At 39.8% G+C, this 19,544-nt stretch overlaps 1 protein-coding gene across 1 annotated transcript in view; it reads right to left on the bottom strand.

Moving 5' to 3' along the window:
- Positions 1 to 2,180: 2,180 nt before the first annotated feature.
- The window catches only part of LOC118380173 (alpha-2-macroglobulin-like), a 30,299-nt gene continuing 12,935 nt past the window's right edge, over positions 2,181 to 19,544 (bottom strand). Inside the window, exons 16-36 of the mRNA XM_035767195.2 lie at positions 19,150 to 19,302; positions 18,853 to 18,940; positions 17,036 to 17,207; positions 14,743 to 14,968; positions 14,444 to 14,570; positions 14,194 to 14,315; positions 14,055 to 14,106; positions 13,896 to 13,979; positions 13,582 to 13,758; positions 12,582 to 12,657; positions 12,179 to 12,335; positions 11,946 to 12,020; positions 11,644 to 11,806; positions 8,324 to 8,514; positions 7,847 to 8,062; positions 7,533 to 7,657; positions 6,444 to 6,534; positions 6,233 to 6,301; positions 2,647 to 2,752; positions 2,488 to 2,541; positions 2,181 to 2,286 (exon numbers count right to left, since the gene is read on the bottom strand). Coding sequence (XP_035623088.2) covers positions 2,501 to 2,541; positions 2,647 to 2,752; positions 6,233 to 6,301; positions 6,444 to 6,534; positions 7,533 to 7,657; positions 7,847 to 8,062; positions 8,324 to 8,514; positions 11,644 to 11,806; positions 11,946 to 12,020; positions 12,179 to 12,335; positions 12,582 to 12,657; positions 13,582 to 13,758; positions 13,896 to 13,979; positions 14,055 to 14,106; positions 14,194 to 14,315; positions 14,444 to 14,570; positions 14,743 to 14,968; positions 17,036 to 17,207; positions 18,853 to 18,940; positions 19,150 to 19,302 — 2,511 coding nt within the window. The 3' untranslated portion in view covers positions 2,181 to 2,286; positions 2,488 to 2,500. The remainder of the gene's footprint in view (positions 2,287 to 2,487; positions 2,542 to 2,646; positions 2,753 to 6,232; positions 6,302 to 6,443; positions 6,535 to 7,532; positions 7,658 to 7,846; positions 8,063 to 8,323; positions 8,515 to 11,643; positions 11,807 to 11,945; positions 12,021 to 12,178; positions 12,336 to 12,581; positions 12,658 to 13,581; positions 13,759 to 13,895; positions 13,980 to 14,054; positions 14,107 to 14,193; positions 14,316 to 14,443; positions 14,571 to 14,742; positions 14,969 to 17,035; positions 17,208 to 18,852; positions 18,941 to 19,149; positions 19,303 to 19,544) is intronic.

Below are 19,544 nucleotides of genomic sequence, written 5' to 3'. Positions count from 1 at the left end.
CTTGCTCATCTTCTGCACATCTATCACTCCAGTGTTAATGTTAAATTGAAATTATTTCACCAGTATGGCCTATTTATTGCCTTACCTCCCTAATCTGACTACATTTGCACACACTGAATACAGATTCTTCTATTGTGTTTTTGACTCTACGTTAGTTTATCCCATGTGTAACTCTGTTGTTTGTGTCATACTGCTTTGCTTTATCTTGGCCATGTTGCACTGGCCTACTTGGTTAAATAAAGGTGAATTAAAAAGTCTGTTTACTTTACTCACTCTTATCTCACATAGCCCTGAGCTATCCCACCCAGACCCAGCTACCTCACACTAATATTTAAGCCCACACATACAAATGGTCTTACACAAACCAATACATACATATTTAACCTGTGTGTACTGGACACATAATCACACATACACATTTGTTTAGAATATACATATACAGTACATCAAACAACACTCACATTCTTGAGTAAAGAAATATACTTTTCACCAAACATTCGTCTGCTCCTCTACCTCCACCGTACACGTGTACATATATCTATAACGTATATGTACGTACAGTTGAAGTCGGAAGTTTAAATGTATTTGGCTAAGGTGTAGGTAAACTCAGTTTTTCACAATTCCTGACATTTAATCTTAGTAGAAATTCCCTGTCTTAGGTCAGTTAGGACCACTTTATTTTAAGAATGTGAAATGTCAGAATAATAGTAGAGAGGATGATTTATTTCAGCTTTTATTTCTTTCATCACATTCCCACTGGGTGAGAATTTTACATACAGTGACACATGGACAGACAGTCATTAGGCGAAAAGCTGCAAACAGTTTCTATTGGACAAATTCAGGTATGTTTATCCCCTGTTTTGGTATGTTGATCCCAGTTTCGTTCCATTTGCTTTCGTTTAAAAAAAATTTAACAACAGAATTGGAGGAATGAATACACCCCTGGTCACGCGTGAACACAGTTTACATTCATAGCAGCCATGTTATATTCCTTCTTGCATCTATGCGCTCTCCTCTCACCTTTTCCCTTAGTTTGTGGATTTCAATGCACAACACATCAGCTGTATGTGACCAGGTGAAAAACCTTTCCAAGCCAAACCATGTCTTAACTGCTACACACAGCCTACATCGTTGTCCCCATATTAGCTAAAGTAACGTCATAGTCAACATAGCTAATAGAACTAATGTGTTCGTAAACCCGCTACAATCATGCAGTAACTTTACAGTGTATAGTCAGTTATCAGTTCAGCAGTTACACCTGTGCGCCCAGGTGGCAATAAATTAGTAAAACCAAAAGCTTACCTCGACTTGGAAGAGTTCCAGTGTTGTGTTGGATAGTCATAGCCAGCTAGCTACCATAGCATCCCTCTGAGGGTGTTTTGAATAGGCTATACTAGCTAGCTGCATTTACTTGCTCAGTAAGTGAAACCTACTTGCTTCTCTTTCATTTGATGAAGTTAATTTCTTCAAAACTGTTCAACTATTGTCTCTCTCTCTTTAAGTCTCTGATCCTTTGGTTGGGTCGACAACATGTCAGTTCCTGCTGCAAGAGCTCTGATAGGTTGGAGGACGTCCTCTGGAAGTTGTCATAATTACGGTGTAAGTCTATGGAAGGGGGTGAGAACAATGAGCCTCCAAGGTTTTGTATTGAAGTCAGTGTACCCAGAGGAGGACGGAAGCAAGCTGTCCTGTTGAGGCTACTGTGGACCTTCATTACGGAACAGTGTGTTTTAATACCTTATTTGGTGACGTGAATATATTTCGTAATGTTTTATCTAAACAGGATAACTTTTGTAATGTTTTACCATTTTTATTTGTATGAAATTCCCCTTCCTCCTCTGGGGATTCTCCACTGGTGTACGTGACCTTTGACATCTAGGTCGTAAATCATGGTCATAAACCGTTCGTGTGTAGATTCTGTTACTACTACAGTGGTTCTAAACTTTTTTGTTTACTGTATCACCAATCACATATTGCACTGCCCGTGAATCTTCCCAAGTACCCCCTGTGGATAGGCCAGGTACATTCACATTTAAGTCATTTAGCAGACCCAGGATGAGACCCACTGTCTTACACAAAGCCTTTCTCACTATTCACCTTGTCTCCTGAGCCTGCACTTTGGAACTCATTGCTTGCCATAGTGTCACAAAACTCTCTGGAAAAAATACTCAAGAATAGGGTTACAATGGAAAACTTTAATTCCAGTTACATATTTTACTTTAGATCTTGAAAGATATGTCAAGGTTTGCAGGTGTGACCTCTGTGAATGTCATGTTCTTCTTACATCTGCAGAGGAGTGAATATATACTGTACATGTAAGGAATGAATGCTTTAAGAAACTGACCAACTTTTTGGTAGAAGGAATATCAACATAGTTAAACTAAATAATGTATAGTACATGTATACAGTATGCATGTATAGTATATGGATCAGTTATTTTAAATCTAATAATTCAACATCAATATTTTCACAATTAAAATAGCTCACCAGTTTGTAACCCCTACTTGCAAGGGAAGACATATTCTGTTTCTGCCTGGTCACCTGAATGAAACGATAAGACAGATAAGACTCAGAAAATGAATACAAGTAACCAAGTGTTACTAAAAAGGAAAGATACATATTGGGGAAGGTTAGATTTAAACTTACTCGGCTGGTAGTAGTCGTAGATCTTGACCACCGCTGGCTTTAGATTTTGTACTGGGAGCTCCTGTATGATGTCCAGGGTGTGTTTGAAAGGCAATAGTGATGGTAACTGTCGGGAGATTAAATTATTTATTTTTTAAACACGAAAAAAAAACATATTGGTCACAATTATTTAAATGCTCGAAGCAGAAGTTTCCGTTTCAGTAACACTCTACTTGACACCCAGCGTGTTAATAATATTACCCACAAAACCTACCATATATGGCAAAACATTCCATTACACTATAGCCTCCATGTCAACTGCATGTATATGTTATATACTTTTTAATTGACAGTATTATTGTGGTTGTAATTGCTCTGTTGCTGATAACTGGGATGAATGCAGGAGTAGGTTTCAAGAGCAAGTTATGTAAAATATGATGAAAGTGGCTGTAAAGAATTCATTACAACAACAAAGGATTTAAGAAATAAACTTTAAAACTTAAGGAAACATCTTGGAAAACACTAATGTGAATAAATGTGTAAGTGTATTCAGACCCTTTACTTGTTGAAGCACCTTTGACAGCGACTACTGCCTTGAGTCTTCTTGGGTATGGCGCTACAAGCTTGGCGCACCTGTATTTGGGGAGTTTCTCCCGTTCCTCTCTGCAGATCCTCTCAAGCTATGTCAGGTTGGATGGAGAGTGTGGCTGCACAGCTATTACCAAGTCTCTCCAGATATGTTTGATTGGATTCAAGTCCGGGCTCTGGCTGGGCAACTCAAGGACATTCAGAGACTTGTCATAAGGTGTATGCACCAATTTGTAAGTCGCTCTGGATAAGAGCGTCTGCTAAATGACTTAAATGTAAATGTAAATGTTGTCCCAAAGCCAATTGTCATGACGTTGGCCTCTTTGGGAATAGCAACCCCATCCCCCTCTCCCTGCCTCCATCAACTAGGCTGCTGTGGTCAGAGGTCGTAAATTCCTGAGAGGATCTCCACATGGACACATACTCGAGAGAGAGAGTAAACTTTCATAGAGGACAAAGGAAATCCTTCCACCTCACAGAACTTGAGGTACGAACAAATGTCATGTTCTGGAGAAAGTATAAAAGATCGGTGAAGAATCCAGCTACGAACTGGTCTGTTTGTCACAACTTGGGGAAGCTCATTGGAGACGGTGTGGCCACATTACCATAACGCTGTTTATATAATAGCCTCAGATATGAGGTTTACATCTAATGGTTGTATAAGATGAATGAGTGAGTATGATACTGTTTGTATAATTGTGTTGTATGATTTTGGACTGATTTGAACTAAATCAGAGGACCGCCCCTGAGCCCAGTTAGGGTCAGACATCCTGGGACAGCCTTTTCTGCCATTCCCAATAAAAACCCCACTCTGGTTTCCGATCAGCAGACCGAGCTTACCTCAATTACGAGATGGCTAAAGGTTGCAGACCATGTTTTTCTCCATTAGGAGGACAAAGGTTGTAGACCATTGCTGAATCTTTTCACCATCCCACGTGGTTAAACTCTTAGACTATCGATACCAACAGAATAAGAACAAGTCTTTGATATGAATTACTAGTCTGCAGCTAGGAATTCGGTATCATTGAACGTGAAGAACGACAACCGCCGAAACATCCATTATATAACGAATGTCACTCTGAACAATACCCTCTAACCACAAACAAGAGAGAGAGGGAGAGAGATGGACAATTCTACAAAAGAAATAAACTTTTCACCAGCGATCAAGACGACACACGTAGCGTAAGTATATATATTGATTGCAATTGTTCCCGAATGAGTGAGCATTCATGTGCAAGGGATTAGCATTTCAATTGTTATATTTATCACTTTGTAGTGACTTCTTAGTTGACCCCCCACTCCCCCTTTAGTCTAACAAGCCGCCATGCCGGTTTAGCCCACTAGGGCACATTCTCCTATCATTATTTTTACCTTGTTTGTTTATGCATTTCTGTGAATTACTTAGTTAGTAATACATAAATGATTTAAGACAATTGATGTATGGATGACTCATAGTGAATACTGGGGTCGTGCAGATTACAACAATTTACGACGTTTGGAATGAGACTAACGTGAGGTAAAGTAAATAATTCATTAATTCGAAGACTAATTGATCAGATAAAATATCTGAAAAGTTATTTTAGGAAATGATAACTCTGTAATGCACCGACTTCCTAGTTAATTAGTTACGTGATTAATCAGTTGATCACATAGTAACAAATTACAGAGAATCTTTGATAAAAACTATCAGTCTTCAGTTAATGATGGTAAAGACACGACACACTCTTGCGTTGTCTTGGCTGTGTGCTTAGTGTCATTGTCCTGTTGGAAGGTGAACCTTCAACCCGGTCTGAGGTCCTGAGCAGGTTTTCATCTTTGCTCCGTTCATCTTTCCCTCGATCCTGACTAGTCTCCCAGTTCCTGGCGCTTAAAAACATCCCCACAGCATGATGCTGTCAACACCATGCTCCACTGTAGGGATGGTGCCAGGTTTCCCCCAGACGTGATGCTTGGCATTCATGCCAAACAGTTCAATCTTGGTTTCATCAGACCAAAGAATCTTGTTTCTCATGGTCTGAGAGTCTTTAGATGCCTTTTGGCAAACTCCAAGAGGGCTGAAATGTGCCTTTTTACTGAGGAGTGGCTTCTGTCTGGCTACTACCATAAAAGCCTGATTGGTGGAGTGGTGCAGAGATAGCTAGAAGGTTCTCCCATCTCCACAGAGGAACTCTGGCGTTCTTTCAGAGTCACCATCGGTTTCTTGGTCACCTCCCTAACCAAGGCCCTACTCCCCCGATTGCTCAGTTTGGCCAGGCGGCCAATTAAGAATGATGGAGGTCACTGTGTTCTTGGGGACCTTCAATGCGGCAATTTTTTGGTACCCTTCCCCAGATCGGTGCGTCAACACAATCCTGTCTCGGAGCTCTATGGACAAGTCCTTTGACCTCATGGCTTGGTTTTTGCTCTGACATGCACTGTCAACTGCAGAACCTACTATAGACAAGTGTGTGCCTTTCCAAATCATGTCCAATCAATTGAATTTACCACAAGTGGACTCCAATCAAGTTGTAGAAACATCAAGGATAATCAATAGAAACAGGATGCACCTGAGCTCAATTTCGAGTCTGAGCAAAGGGTCTGAATACTTATGTTAATAAGGTATTTCAGTTTTTAATAAATTTAGCAACATTTTCTAAAAACTTTTTTTCACTTTGTCATTATAGGGTAGGAAAAAAAGGCTGTAATAAACTGCGGAAAAAGTCAATACTTTCCAAATGCACCGTATGTCACCACAAGCACATCAAAATATATATACAGTCACTAGTGAAAGTCTACACACTCCTTGCACATTTTGCTGCCTTAAATGAGATTTTTTCATATCCTTGCCAAATTTTCCAAGAGAGAGAACACATACACTAAAACAAAAACGAATACATTAAACTTTTTGTGCAGGTTTAACCTCTTCCTTGCTCTGTATTTTCTTGCTTGAGAATCTGCTATTTTCTAAGAAGCAATTATTTTATGTTGCCCTAAGATTTGTGCAAAGTTGATAGACTGGATATTTTGGTTTTGGTCTCACCTCTGTCAAGTACAATAACACATGGTCATCTTCAGTATCAACACGATCCACTTGAAATGAACTCCTCAGCTGTGAAGACAAGCCATACATTTTATTCATCTTCATTGACAACAAAGTTAATTTTCATGTGAAAGAGGCAAGAGCTACAATACATGGAAAAAGGCCACAGGTAACACCATAAGAGTATGTTATGACAAAAAAAAAAACTTACCCTCTCCAAAGAGTCTGGGTCTGGAGCAAATCCAGACAGCATTTTCAAATCCACAATAATCATATTGGTGGTCAGCTCCTTTCCAGAATATCTGTGAAAGAAAAGAGGCCCCTGACATCAAAGTTTGATTTTGACAAGTGCTTGTAAAAATCAAATGAATGGATACTTTGATTATTTTACCAATAAAAATACCAGGTTTCCTGATATGTTTTCTTACTGTTAGGTACAAACTAGAAATTAAATAACCTATACATATAGTGCCCTCTAATTATTGGGACAGTGAAGCATTTTTTTAACAAACAATGACTATGAGGTTAAAGTGCAGACTGTCATCTTTAATTTCAGTGTATTTGCATCCATACCGGGTGAACCGTTTGGAAATTACAGCACTTTTTCTACATAGTCCCCCCATTTTAGGGGACCAAATGTCAGCTATTAGGAAAAATGTACATATGTGTATTAAAGTAGTATAAAGTTAAGTATTTGGTCCCATATTCAGAGCATATAATGACTACATCAACCTTGACACAACAAATGTGTTGGATTCATTTGCTGTTTGTTTTGGTTGTGTTCCAGATTATTTTGTGCCCAATAGAAATGTAGTGTGTCATTTTGGAGTAACTTTAATTGCAAATATTTTTCTAAACACATCCATATTACAGACACAAAAGTTACAGATGCTAAATAGCATGTCTTGGGGGTATGATATTTGTGCGTCTGTAACAGTCTCACTCATCATCATTCACAAATCATTCAGGATTGTCTGTAATCATGGTAGCATCCATGGTAGCATCCACATTAACATACACGTTTTTAGAAACATATTCTATTCTTATTTAGAATAAAAGTGACTCCAAAATGACAATACATTATTTACCATTCATTTCCATTGGGCACAAAATAATCTGAAACATGTTTCTTAGTCGCAATAATTACAAATAATTACAAAGGGCACTGTAGGTATAAAAACACAAATAGAATTGGGTCAAAAACATTTTTAGACATGCTCTATAATAACACTTTGGAGTGTCATCAATGACCTGATTGAAATAATGCTTCAGTAAACGCAAATGTGTCATTCATTCTTACTGAGACTCGAGGTTCAGCGTGACTCTGGGTCTCAAAGAGTTGCTGTTGCAGTCCACCTCTGTCTTCACCTGGATGCTGAGCGTTGTGCTGTCAGTAGGAGTAGGGATGTTGTAGTGGAGCGCCACCTGGGAAAGAGGGAAGAAGTGGTCAGGGGAACAAGGTTGTCTAAAAATATACATTTTACAAGCTTGATTTTTTAAAACTTTTCATAAACTAGATATCAAGCCAGACAAAGCTTCTTAAATGTTTGGACTTCACAGTAATATATAAATCAGATCTTGCAACATAGGATTGGGAGGAGTGTCTTCACTGACCTGCACTGAGGCACAAGCACTGCCCTTCACTTCCACCGTGTACTTCCCTTCTGTGTCCTGCAGCGCACTCTCCTGGTAGAGAAGCTTGTTGTTTTGGTTCACATTGAAGATGTGCTGTCCCCCACTGGGAGACTGTACTGTCACTGTGCTGGTGCCCTCTCTACTGAACACCCTGGTGGAGTAGAGAGCCAGGGCCTGGAGGGCCACCACTGTGTCCTAAACACAAACAACAGACAAATGTGTTCAAAATGAATGGAGCTATCCCAGTTCATTTAACATTAGTTCAGTTCAAGAGTGGCTATTTGTCATATCCATTCATGATCATTTATTGCCTCCATTTCAGCGGAAGTTAGTTTCACCTGGCTTGACATGACAAGAAGCACATACATGCCTGTGGTGAAATCAAGGTAATAATGCCTCACTACTAGTGCACAGTACAGATTGCCATTTCGAACCAAATGTGTTTTGGAAGTATACCTGTGTGGAAGAGAAGCCTCCGTAGGCATTCTGCTGTCTCACCAGCCACCTGACGATGTGGGAGGCATAGCCCAGGTCAGTGGTAGACAGAGGGGAGACACTGAGGGAAGCCAGCAGAACGTAGGAGCTGATCTCCACTGCCAGGGAGGCTGAGGTCTCTGAGGAGGTCTGAGTCCAGTGCAAGAGACCCCCTGAGGGATGAGGAACACACAGAGACAGAGAGAGACACAGAGCCTAGCTTATTCATCATTATACATAATATGACAGACACCTGAGTTCTTTGAAATACTAATTTAATTGAGACTAATGTGCCAGATTTGCGGATGGTTTGCACTTTTGTAATTACTCCATTGCCCAGGTAAGATCAATCAAGACAGCACAAACCTCTGGATTACAACCAAATTATGTGTACTATATTACATATTTCATCCCTAAAATAATACAACTTTTACATTACTGGGTAGTTTACCAATAAAATGGTCTGACGATGATGTGGAACTCATTCTTCAGATCAACCTCCAGTAACCACTAAAAAACATATACTCGGTATACATATCCAGAAAGAAATAAATTGTCACTCCAATAAATGTTTATAGAAAGTTTGCAAAAATAGATAAGATCTTGCTACCATGGAAAGGAAATACCTGTCTATTTGTGGAAAAATAACCCTGATTAACTCTTCAGTCATATCCCAGTTAACCTATTTGCTTATGGTCTTGCCTATACCTAATGACCTGTCTTTAAAATTATTAGCAAAATAAATGCAATATTATTTGAAATGGCAAGCCAGACTTTGGCTTCTGAAAGTATTCAGACCCCTTGACTTTTTCCAAATGTTGTTACACTACAGCAATCTACACAAAATACCCCATAAAGACAAAGCGAAAACAGGTTTAGACATTTTTGCAAATCTATTAAAAATTAACAGAAATACCTTATGTATGTATTCAGACCCTTTTCTATGAGACTCGAAATTGAGCTCAGATGCATCCTGTTTCCATTGACCGTCCTTGAGATGTTTCTACAACTTGATTGTATTCCACCAGTGGTAAATTCAATTGATTGGACATGATTTGGAAAGGCACACACACCTGTCTATAATAGGTTCCACAGTTGACAGTGCATGTCAGAGCAAAAACCAAGCCATGATGTCGAAGGAATTGTCTGTAGAGCTCCAAAACATGATTGTCTTGAGGCACCGATCTGGGGAAGCGTACCAAAAAAATGTCTGCAGCATTGAAGGTCCCCAAGAACACAGTGGCCTCCATCATTCTTAAATGGATGAAGCTTGGAACCACCAAGACCCTTCCTAGAGCTAGCTGCCCGGCCAAACTGAGCAATCGGGGAAGAAGGGCCTTGGTCAGGGAGGTGACCAAGAAACCGATGGTCACTGAAAGAACGCTAGAGTTCCTCTGTAGAGATGGGAGAACCTTCTAGAAGCACAACCATCTGTGCAGCATTGAATGTCCCCAAGAACACAGTGGTCTCCATCAATATTAAATGGAATAAGTTTGGAACCACCAAGACTCTTCCTAGAGATGGCCACCTTCCAGAAGGACAACCATCTCTGCAGCACTCCACCAATCAGGCTTTTATGGTAGAGTGGCCAGACGGAAGCCACTCCTCAGTAAAAGTCACATGACAGCCCACATGGAGTTTGCCAAAAGGCACCTAAAGACTCTCAGACCATGAGAAACAAGATTCTCTGGTCTGATGAAACCAAGATTGAACTCTTTGGCCTGAATGCCAAGGGTCACGTCTGGAGGAAACCTGGCACCATCCATACGGTGAAGCATGGTAGTGGCAGCATCATGCTTTGGGGATGTTTTTCAGCGGCAGGGATTGTGAGACTAGTCAGGATCGAGGCAAAGATGAATGGAGCAAAGTACAGAGAGATCCTTAATGAAAACCTGCTCCAGAGTGCTCACGACCTCAGACTGGGGTGAAGTTTCCCCTTCCAACAGGACAATGACCCTAAGCACGCAGGAGTGGCATCTGGACAAGTCTCTGAATGTCCTTGAGTGACCCAGCCAGAGCCCGGACTTAAACCCGATCTAACATCTCTGGAGAGACCTGAAAATAGCCGTGCAGCGACGCTCCCCATCCACCCTGACAAAGCTTGAGAGGATCTGCAGAGAAGAATGTTAGAAACTCCCCAAATACAGGTGTGCCAAGATTGTAACGTCATACCCAAGAATACTCTTGCCTGTACTCGCTGCCAAACATGCTTCAACAAAGTACCGATTAAAAGGTTTGACTACTTATGTAAATGTGATATTTAATTAATTTCTATTTCTAATTTCAGCAAAAAAATATTAAAAAATGTGTTTTCGCTTTTTCATTATGGGGTATTCTGTGTAGATTGATGTGGGTGGGAATGATTTAATCAATTTTAGAATAAGGCTGTAACCTAACAAACTGTGAAGAAAGTCAAGGGGTCTGAATACTTCCCGAAGGCACTGTATATAATGAATATGAATTCGGAGGGCAGAAATGATTAAATATCAAAGCATCAAAGCTCTCACTAAAGGCGTCAGTCACAAAAGTTATACTTAGTTCCGAACTGGTTCTCTATCAGATTAGTAAGGATGTCTCACCCCATGTTCAATAATGGCCTATTCCCTTTATTCAGATTACAACCTCTCACTTTCGGTTATTTGAAAATTAAATAATCTCCAAAATATCACAATTTTTAAAACAAGCCATAGAAAGTTGTTTGCAATTTCAGTTCAAACCACCAGAATAGACAGAACATATAATACAACAAATACTGTGGTTAAACTCAAATATACTAATTGATTAAAAAAAGAATACACATTAAGGAAAGAAATTCCACAAATGTACTTTAACAAGGCACACCTGTTAATTGAAATACATTCCAGGTGATTACCTCATGAAGCTGGTTGAGAGAATGCCAAGTGTGCAAAGCTGTCATGAAGGCAAAGGGTGGCTACTTTGAAGAATCTCAAATATAAAATAGATTTAGATTTGTTTAACACTTTTTTGGTTACTACATGATTCCATACGTGTTATTTCATAGTTTTGATGTCTTCACTATTATTCTACATTCTACCAACACGATCCACGAGAAGTGAACTCCTCAGCTTTGAAGACGTCTTCACTATTATTGTACAATGTAGAAAATAACAACAAAAAAGAAAACCCCTTGAATGAGTAGGTGTGTCCAAACTTTTGACTGGTACATTATATATTTACAAAACAATATATAGGGGATTGGAAATAATGCAGACAATTACATTGATGGAAGCTACAATCTATCTGTAAGCTGATCTACCCCCCAAAAAAAATGATTGGCTCACTCTCTCGTATTGCGACCGTGTCCAGGTGCTGCAGAAGCTGGGCCCGGGTCTCCATGTCCCCTGCCAGGGTAAAGGTGTAGGCCAGCAGAGCAGTAGTGTAGGTGTTGGACAAATCACTGGTGGAGTTCTTCAGACAAGACAAACTGCCATACAAAACAGGATCCTGGAGCACAAAATAACAGAGCAGCACATTAAGAGACATGTTAGCCTGGTCTCAGATCTGCTAACGGTAAACACCTATTCTTATGCTTATTTCTTTGGCTATTTCCAGATAAAAAATATTTTGTGGAGATGCTACTTACCGACACTGACATGTTGAGCTCCAGCATTGAAGCAGTGATGTAGGCCGTCAGTGTGACTTCATCTGTCACCCCACCCTATAAAACAATGTCAAAATACTACAATGTGTATTAAACTATAATTCTGTTGAAAGCATCATTCACAACTTCATGGCTGGTCTGATGAGACACACAACTAAATCTTCTTCCATCTTCCTTCAGTTTATTATCATTATACATTTGATATCAATAAATACCTTCATTCTGTTATTAAAGAGTTTCCCCAATTTGACAAAACACCCATGTTTGCCTTGCTGACTTTCCAACCAACTCGTGGACTCTTTCATTTGCTCCGGGTCAATATAAATGAAGGACTGTGCTTTGCCAAAGGATCGCAAGACAAACGCAGTCAGCCTGAGGAAAGAGAACTTGATTTGAATGTCCCGTCATAATACCCACATAAGGTTGTCAATAACATGACTTAGAGCTTGACATTACATGCAATGACAGCTTATTTTAACTTATGTCACATTCATGGTCTGTCAGAGACAATGCTATTTGATTGGTCAATACTTAATTGAAACAAACAGTTATAATGCGTTTACCAGTATTATATTATTATATTATTAACATATATTAGTTGAAAAACACTACACTCACCAAGTATTCCCCGAGCCTTGTCCAAATGTGCTGTATGCACCATCAAAATGCTTGTAGTTCAGCTGCCTTTGGTAACCTGTCGGTGTGTTTTTAGAGTGAACAATAAAGTGACCAAATGTTTTTTATAGTCACTGAGTGTATGCCCTAAGTAGCACTCTATTCCGTATATAGTACACTACTTTTCCAGGAAAAAATAAGTGCACTATGTAGGGAATAGGCAGGGTAGGGTAGATTACTTTCTAAAAGGTAATTCGTTACAGTTACTAGTTAGTTACCTGTCCATAATTGTCATCAGTAACGTAAATTGTGGATTACCTAAACTCAGTAACGTAATCTGATTACTTTGTTACTTTTGGATGACTTTCCCCTTAAAAAGCATAGAAGATAAAAGTATCCATCAAACACATTTGGTGACTTGTGGTCAGACATGCTCAGGTGGAACAAACTCAAACTTAAACAGCCTTTTCAATGCTGAATTGAATGTCATTGAGGAAACAGAAAGGTGTCAATGTGTTTTTCAGCAAACATTCTTTCTGAATTTAAATTGGCAATAATCTAGATTTTGAAAAGTATCTGTAATCTGATTACAATATTTTATCTGGTAGCTGATTACAGTGACTCTTTTTTTTTTGGTCATCAGATTACATGGAACAGATTATAGATGTAATCAGTTACTCCCCAACCCTGGGTGTGCCATTTGGGATGCATCCTCAATATTCTCTGATCAAATTATTTCAGTGGGAAAACATCCCGAAGTCCCTACATGTGCTGGGTCAGTGATGCACTGTCGATAAGACACTGTGATGTCATCTCTGCTGGAGCTCTATCATTTACATGATAGCAGGGTCACAGTCATTAGGGCACACTGTGGTGAAACGTAAAAAAATGTTATTCAATGAAAAAAAAAAAGGTTCTGATTGGACAAATCAAGCCCTGTTTCAGTCAGTTTTCTTCCGTTTGGTGTCTAATCAATACGATCTATATGTTGAGGGACTCTTACCGCTAGTGAGGAACTTGTTAGCCTTGTCTTGAATTGCTGGAGTGAGCTGCTCTGTGTTCCTCAGGTACTCGAGTATGTAGATATTGGGGGCGAGGAGGGCCATATTCTGCTCTCCACACCCATACGGCATCTGCAGCAGTCCATCCAGGTTCTTGAGGGCCCGACCCAGGATGTCCCCTACAGAGAAACATGGGACTTCTGTAAGACTGACCTCTTTAGCAAACAGCAGCATTATCGCTGGAGAAGGGTTGCTTTTCCCACCACTATGCCTCAAAAAACTCACAACACCTCTAAATGATACAATGGTATATTACCCAGGACTGAGAGAGAAATTCGATCAGACCCATCTACCACATTCTTGGGGAGTTGCAGTTCCACCTCCTCTGTCAGAGTTTCTCCTGTGGACAAAGATGATAAGATGAATGGAGATGATCAGTTCAATCCAAAGTGAACAACGTTCATGCATTACTGACCAGTTGGACACAGCAACCAGTTGTAGGTGTCGGTCTTCTCTGTTCCCTCTGCCTGAGAGGAGAGGAGATTGTTTTCAGTCAAAGGCACTAGATGGTATCTGTACATCAGTAAGTTCCATAACAGCAGTAGACTACATACCTTCACTAGCAGGCTCTTTGTAACTTTGTCGATTCGTCCTCTCTCTGGTACGTTCACAATCTCATTGTCACATGCAGTGTGGGACTGGACAGCCTCTGCACTAACGGACACATTCAAATCCCCTACACACACATCGACAAACAGAGCACAACAGAGGTTACACAACATCCAATACGGTGACTGAGAGTACACAACTCAGGTTAACATCCATTCTGCTGTTTGAACAGTTGAATGGAGACTGGTGACTTACCCAGGACTGAGGGTGCCATTGTCCAACTGAAGGTCTTTCGTCCATTGGCACACAAGCATGATGAATACTGGACATCATTCAGGGGTGTGAGAGTGTAGTCTAAGGAAGGAGCCGGAGTCACAGAAACCTGCCCAAGAGGAACCATTGTAAGACAACATGGAAAACCCAAGACTGATACACTGGGTGTAATAAAAAATAAAAAAACACTGACTAGGCAAACTGCAACAAAACACAACATTTTATACAACTCGAGAAACTCAAGAAACAACTCAAGAAACGATCATGATGCAGTGCCGTACCATGATGCATTTGGACAGGTAGTTGAACACAGTTGCCTTCAGCTCAAAATGCTCTCCACGGATGATGGAGTAGGGCAGGGTGAGCTCTAGGAAGAAAGGCTGGAAGACAGTGATCTCCACAGGAGGAGCCAGACCGAAGCCGCCAGGGGCCAGGCAGAATGCCTCTGTCTCCCAGGTGGTGATGGTGTCTGGGACTGTAAGGGGAATGTCTAGTGTTCCAGATTCCCTGTAATAAAGAAGTCAAAGGTCAAACAGAAAGCCACTAAGTGAAAATAGAAACATTTAGCCAAATGGGTAAATTGAGCCACACTTGTTTCTAGAAACCCATACACAAAATGTATAATTTGACCAAATATTTAGTAAGAGGTAATCATTTGATGGAGTCTGTAAAGGAAGAAACCACATGGAAAAAGTGGCAAGGAACTTATGTCCAAAAAACAGATATTAATTTATTGTGTTTGAGGTTTCATGATCCTTGTATCTAAAGTTGATAATTAAGATGGTTCTATACATAATTTGTGGTCTCTACAAGCTAATAGATAGCACACTAGTTCCCAATTTGGAAATACTCACATTAATAAATAAAACAATTCTGTATTAGATTAATGTTTTTAAATGTTTTAAAATATCTGATGTTAGGAGTGAAAGTAATCCAAAAGTAATAAAAGGCAATCGGATTACATTACTCATTTTGAGTAATCGATTACATTGCTGATGAATTTATTTCTCAAGTACTGTAACGGACTACATTTTTCAAGTAATCTGCCCAACCCTTAATGCAAGAGGTTATTGCTGGGATAGGCCTGTGTTAAAAGTGTTGTTGTTTTTTAAAAGTACAAAGCGTTTGTTAGGTTTTATACTTGTGTTAAAAAAAATGCTTAAAACGCTTAAAAGACAAAGCTGTTGTGTTTGTGTTGAATTGTGTTTCGGAAATAGAGAGATATGAACCAAGTTACCATCCAACCGTTTTGCGCGCATAAAGTACGTCGGATAAACATTTTTATGGCCTGATGGAAACAGATCATTTGTCTGTAAAAATGTTCAATCGTTGACCCCAATAAATATGCTAGACAAGGTGGGACCTTTTTGTGTCAGTAAAACAAATTATGCGAGAAATGGCGGTAGAAACGCTTTTATGCGCAAATATTGATATAATAACCATCATATCTAAGTAAAACTTGGAATCATGCGGTCCTCCCACTACGACTAGGGAAAGCATGCAGTATTAGGCTACAGATTAAATAAATTATGAAGAACTTCATAAGATGGTGAAAGTGCAAGGTGATGAGGTTGATGCTCTTTTCCAATCAATATTGAGGGTTTTATTCTGGTGACATGATGATCGATGCTTGGCCGTCATTTGACAAATAAAAATAATGTCCATAATAATCTCATCATATAGTAAATTTGATGGAAACATCTCTGGTGGGCAAATATGCATGTTGTTTTTATGCAGATTTTTTAAAATATTTGCATGGAAATCTGTCCCCAATCGGATGGAAACCTAGCTATGGTTTTAAAAAGGTAGTGGTAATATTTCATTCAGTACAGACATTTGTAGGCAGCTTACTTACCCTGTACTGTGGGGTAAATTGTGCCAAGAGACCATTTTTTTGGGACAAGCTATGTTTTCAATACTCTAATGTTTACATTAATTCTGATTATTTCCAGGGATACGCAACATCCTGAAATATATGAAGATATCTTTGGTAGAAAGAATACTATATTTCCCTTTACGGAGTGATGTTGAATGTAATTTTTAAAAATACATTTACACCACGCACCCCTACTCTGTACTGCAGTTTAATGAGGTACAGGTTCCTAATCTGGACCACTAATGTATGTTTTGATATAGGCGGGTTGGTTGTTTTGCAACAAAACCGACACGTACGCAACTATGGGGCAAAGCAGACGGGGTTGGCTTAGATTGTTGACAACAAGTAAACTATATTTTGCCTCCAAATGTTTATTGAAAACGTAAATACATTTGTACAATGAGAACTTGTTGTATCTCAAATGCATCGTTACAGTTGTTGGTTAGCTAGCTAAATAATTTTTGCCATATTAGCATAGACATGACTCAAAACATGGTATCAATAACAAGATACAACGAGCGAAAACGAGCCATCGACTATTCCCCACATGGCAGCATCTTGTCATTGTTGCTAACTATCTGACCGTTCAGAATGATAACATCACACAGCCTTCTGCCTCAACGATGCACGAGCATTATTTTTGTGATGTCCTGCCATCCAATCTATAAGGCAACAGCCTCACTGTGCAGTGCTCTTACCCAACTTCCACAAGATCCCATATCCATGTCTCGGGGAAGAACGTACGGACTGTCTGTATGGGTGGTGGAGCTGGAGCGGCACTAAATCCGGGACCGGGTACTGCACCAAGTCCAACTGGACTCATTACAAGTCTGTTCACGGCTATAAATTCGGAGTCTTCTCTGTAGTATACTACCAAAACAAAACAGTCATTCTCGTGTTAGAATCAGCCTGATCAAACCAGACTGAATGCCGCTTTCAACGGTGATGCGTGCAGTGTTAGTACTGGTTTAATCAGGTGATGGGTTCTGACTTCTAAACTTGAAAAAATGAAATATCCATATCACTGAGGGAGAGAGGGGAATGTAGAACATTTCCATTCTGTGAGAATATGTTATTGTTAGACATCAGGAATCCCATGGGAAGGAGAATGGCCACAGTCTGGTACAAGTCAACAGGACAGCCGTGAGTTGGGGAGGAGTGAGGTATTTGGGCTGAGATCAGGTCAGATGAATTGAGTAAGAACAGATATCACTAAAGTTCTGTCTAGCAACTGGCTGTTCCGATGTGTAAGGAGAGACCCAGCATAGGAGGAAGGGTTAAATACCAATGCTTGTGGTGCCGAAGAGGATGTCTGACGTTTTACATGCCCTCAATCAGCCCGACTAACCGGTGTCTTGTATGTAGCCTCGCTACTTTTATTGCCTCGCTACAGTATATAGTCTCGCTACTATTATTTTTCACTGTCTTTTTACTGTTGTTTTTATTTCTTTACTTGCCTATTGTTCACCCAAGACCTTTTTTTGCACTATTGGTTAGAGCCTGTAAGTAAGCATTTCACTGTTCGGCGAACGTGACAAATAAACTTTGATTTGATTGTGCGATTCCGTTCGTTTTTTCGCGTTTGTAACTTATGCTTTAAGTTATTTTGTACATAATGTTGCTGCTACTGTCTCTTATGACCAAAAATAACTTCTAGACATCAGAACTGGGATTACTCTCCACGGACTGGAAGAAGCTTTTTCCTTTAACGAGTCGAACGAGAAAGATATACTGCTCTCCTTGGAACAGACCCAGATCCCCGTCATTTGCATGAAGAAAAGACGGAGGAAAAGAGGACGCAGATCGGGTTGCCTTCTGAGAATCCGTAGGCGAGCGAGTAAACTCCCAATTCCATCAATTCTTCTTGCCAACATGTAATCTTTGGAAAATAAAAATGGATGACCTATGATTACGTTTATCCTACCAACGGGACAACTTCTCGGCATCTTCAGTACATCACTGGGGCCAAGCTTCCTGCAATCCAGGACCTATATAATAGGCGGTGTCAGAGGACCCCCCCCCCCATCTGATTGGTACACTGCTGCTACTCGCTGCGTATTATCTATGCATAGTCACTTCACCCCTACCTACATGTACAAATTACCTCTAACCTGTACCCGCACACACTAACTCGGTACCGGTACCCTGTGTGTATAGCTCATCAACGTTATGTTATTGTGTTACTTTATAATTTTTTATTTTAGTTTATTTGGTAAATATTTTCTTAACTCTTCTTGAACTGCACTGTTGGTTAAGGGCTTGCAAGTAAGCATTTCACGGTAAGGTCTACCTGTTGTATTCGGCGCATGTGATAAATAAAGTTTGATTTGATTTGTGTGACTATGTCTTTGTCTGTTCAGCTGTCTGACCCGATGGCTGAATAAAGTTGGCTTGAGCTTTTCATAGTTGTCCGTTTTTACTCTGTTGTTTAGAACCTTACACAAGCTATGTTAGAATAACAAAAACCATACATTTCCCAAGATTCACCAAAGATGTGGTAAGGAGGACATCTCACCATAGGAGTGATGGTACTCATTCCCCTTGTAACTTAGGCAGGAAGGTACTCTTATAACCAAGTTAGTTGCCAGCTTCAGTCCTAGGTTCTAGAAATATCAGAATCACAAACAAGAGATTTCAATATCAATGAATGTCTTCGTTTAATTTTTCTATTCTATATGTATTTTTTGCCTCAAAAAGGCTATTTTTGAAATGTATAATTTAAGAAGATGAATGCATGGTCACGGAATGGTAACTGATTCTTATGAGAGTTGAAAGCAGGCTTCAAGTTAAAAGAAAACAAGGCAGCAGTTACCTGAAAAACTTCAAAAGGTTCATTTTTTCTGTCAGTTGTTCCACCTGGGTATGGTATTACATATCTCCTTGGTCTTACACGTAAACATGACACTGGATCTTCAAGCTCGTAGGGAATGTATGTTGTCTCCTTGACTGGTAACAAATCAAATATCTGGAATGAGATAATAAGGAGATGTGAAATGACCTTGTTCATTGGGCACCAAACAGAAGGCAGTGACTACTTGAAACTTGTCTAATAAGAAATGCTCAATGTCAACAGTGAAAAGGCAACCCCCAGGCTGCTGGCCTTCTAGGCAGAGTTGCAAAGACAAAGCCATATTTCAGACTGGCCAATAAAAATAAAATATTAAGATGGGCAAAAGAACACAGACACTGGACAGAGGAACTCTGCCA

The sequence above is a fragment of the Oncorhynchus keta genome, chromosome 1 (genome assembly GCF_023373465.1).
Source record: "Oncorhynchus keta strain PuntledgeMale-10-30-2019 chromosome 1, Oket_V2, whole genome shotgun sequence".
Lineage (NCBI taxonomy): Eukaryota > Metazoa > Chordata > Actinopteri > Salmoniformes > Salmonidae > Oncorhynchus > Oncorhynchus keta.
The sequence above is the reverse complement of the archived record's forward strand: the minus strand, read 5'-3'. Positions and strand labels throughout refer to the sequence as shown.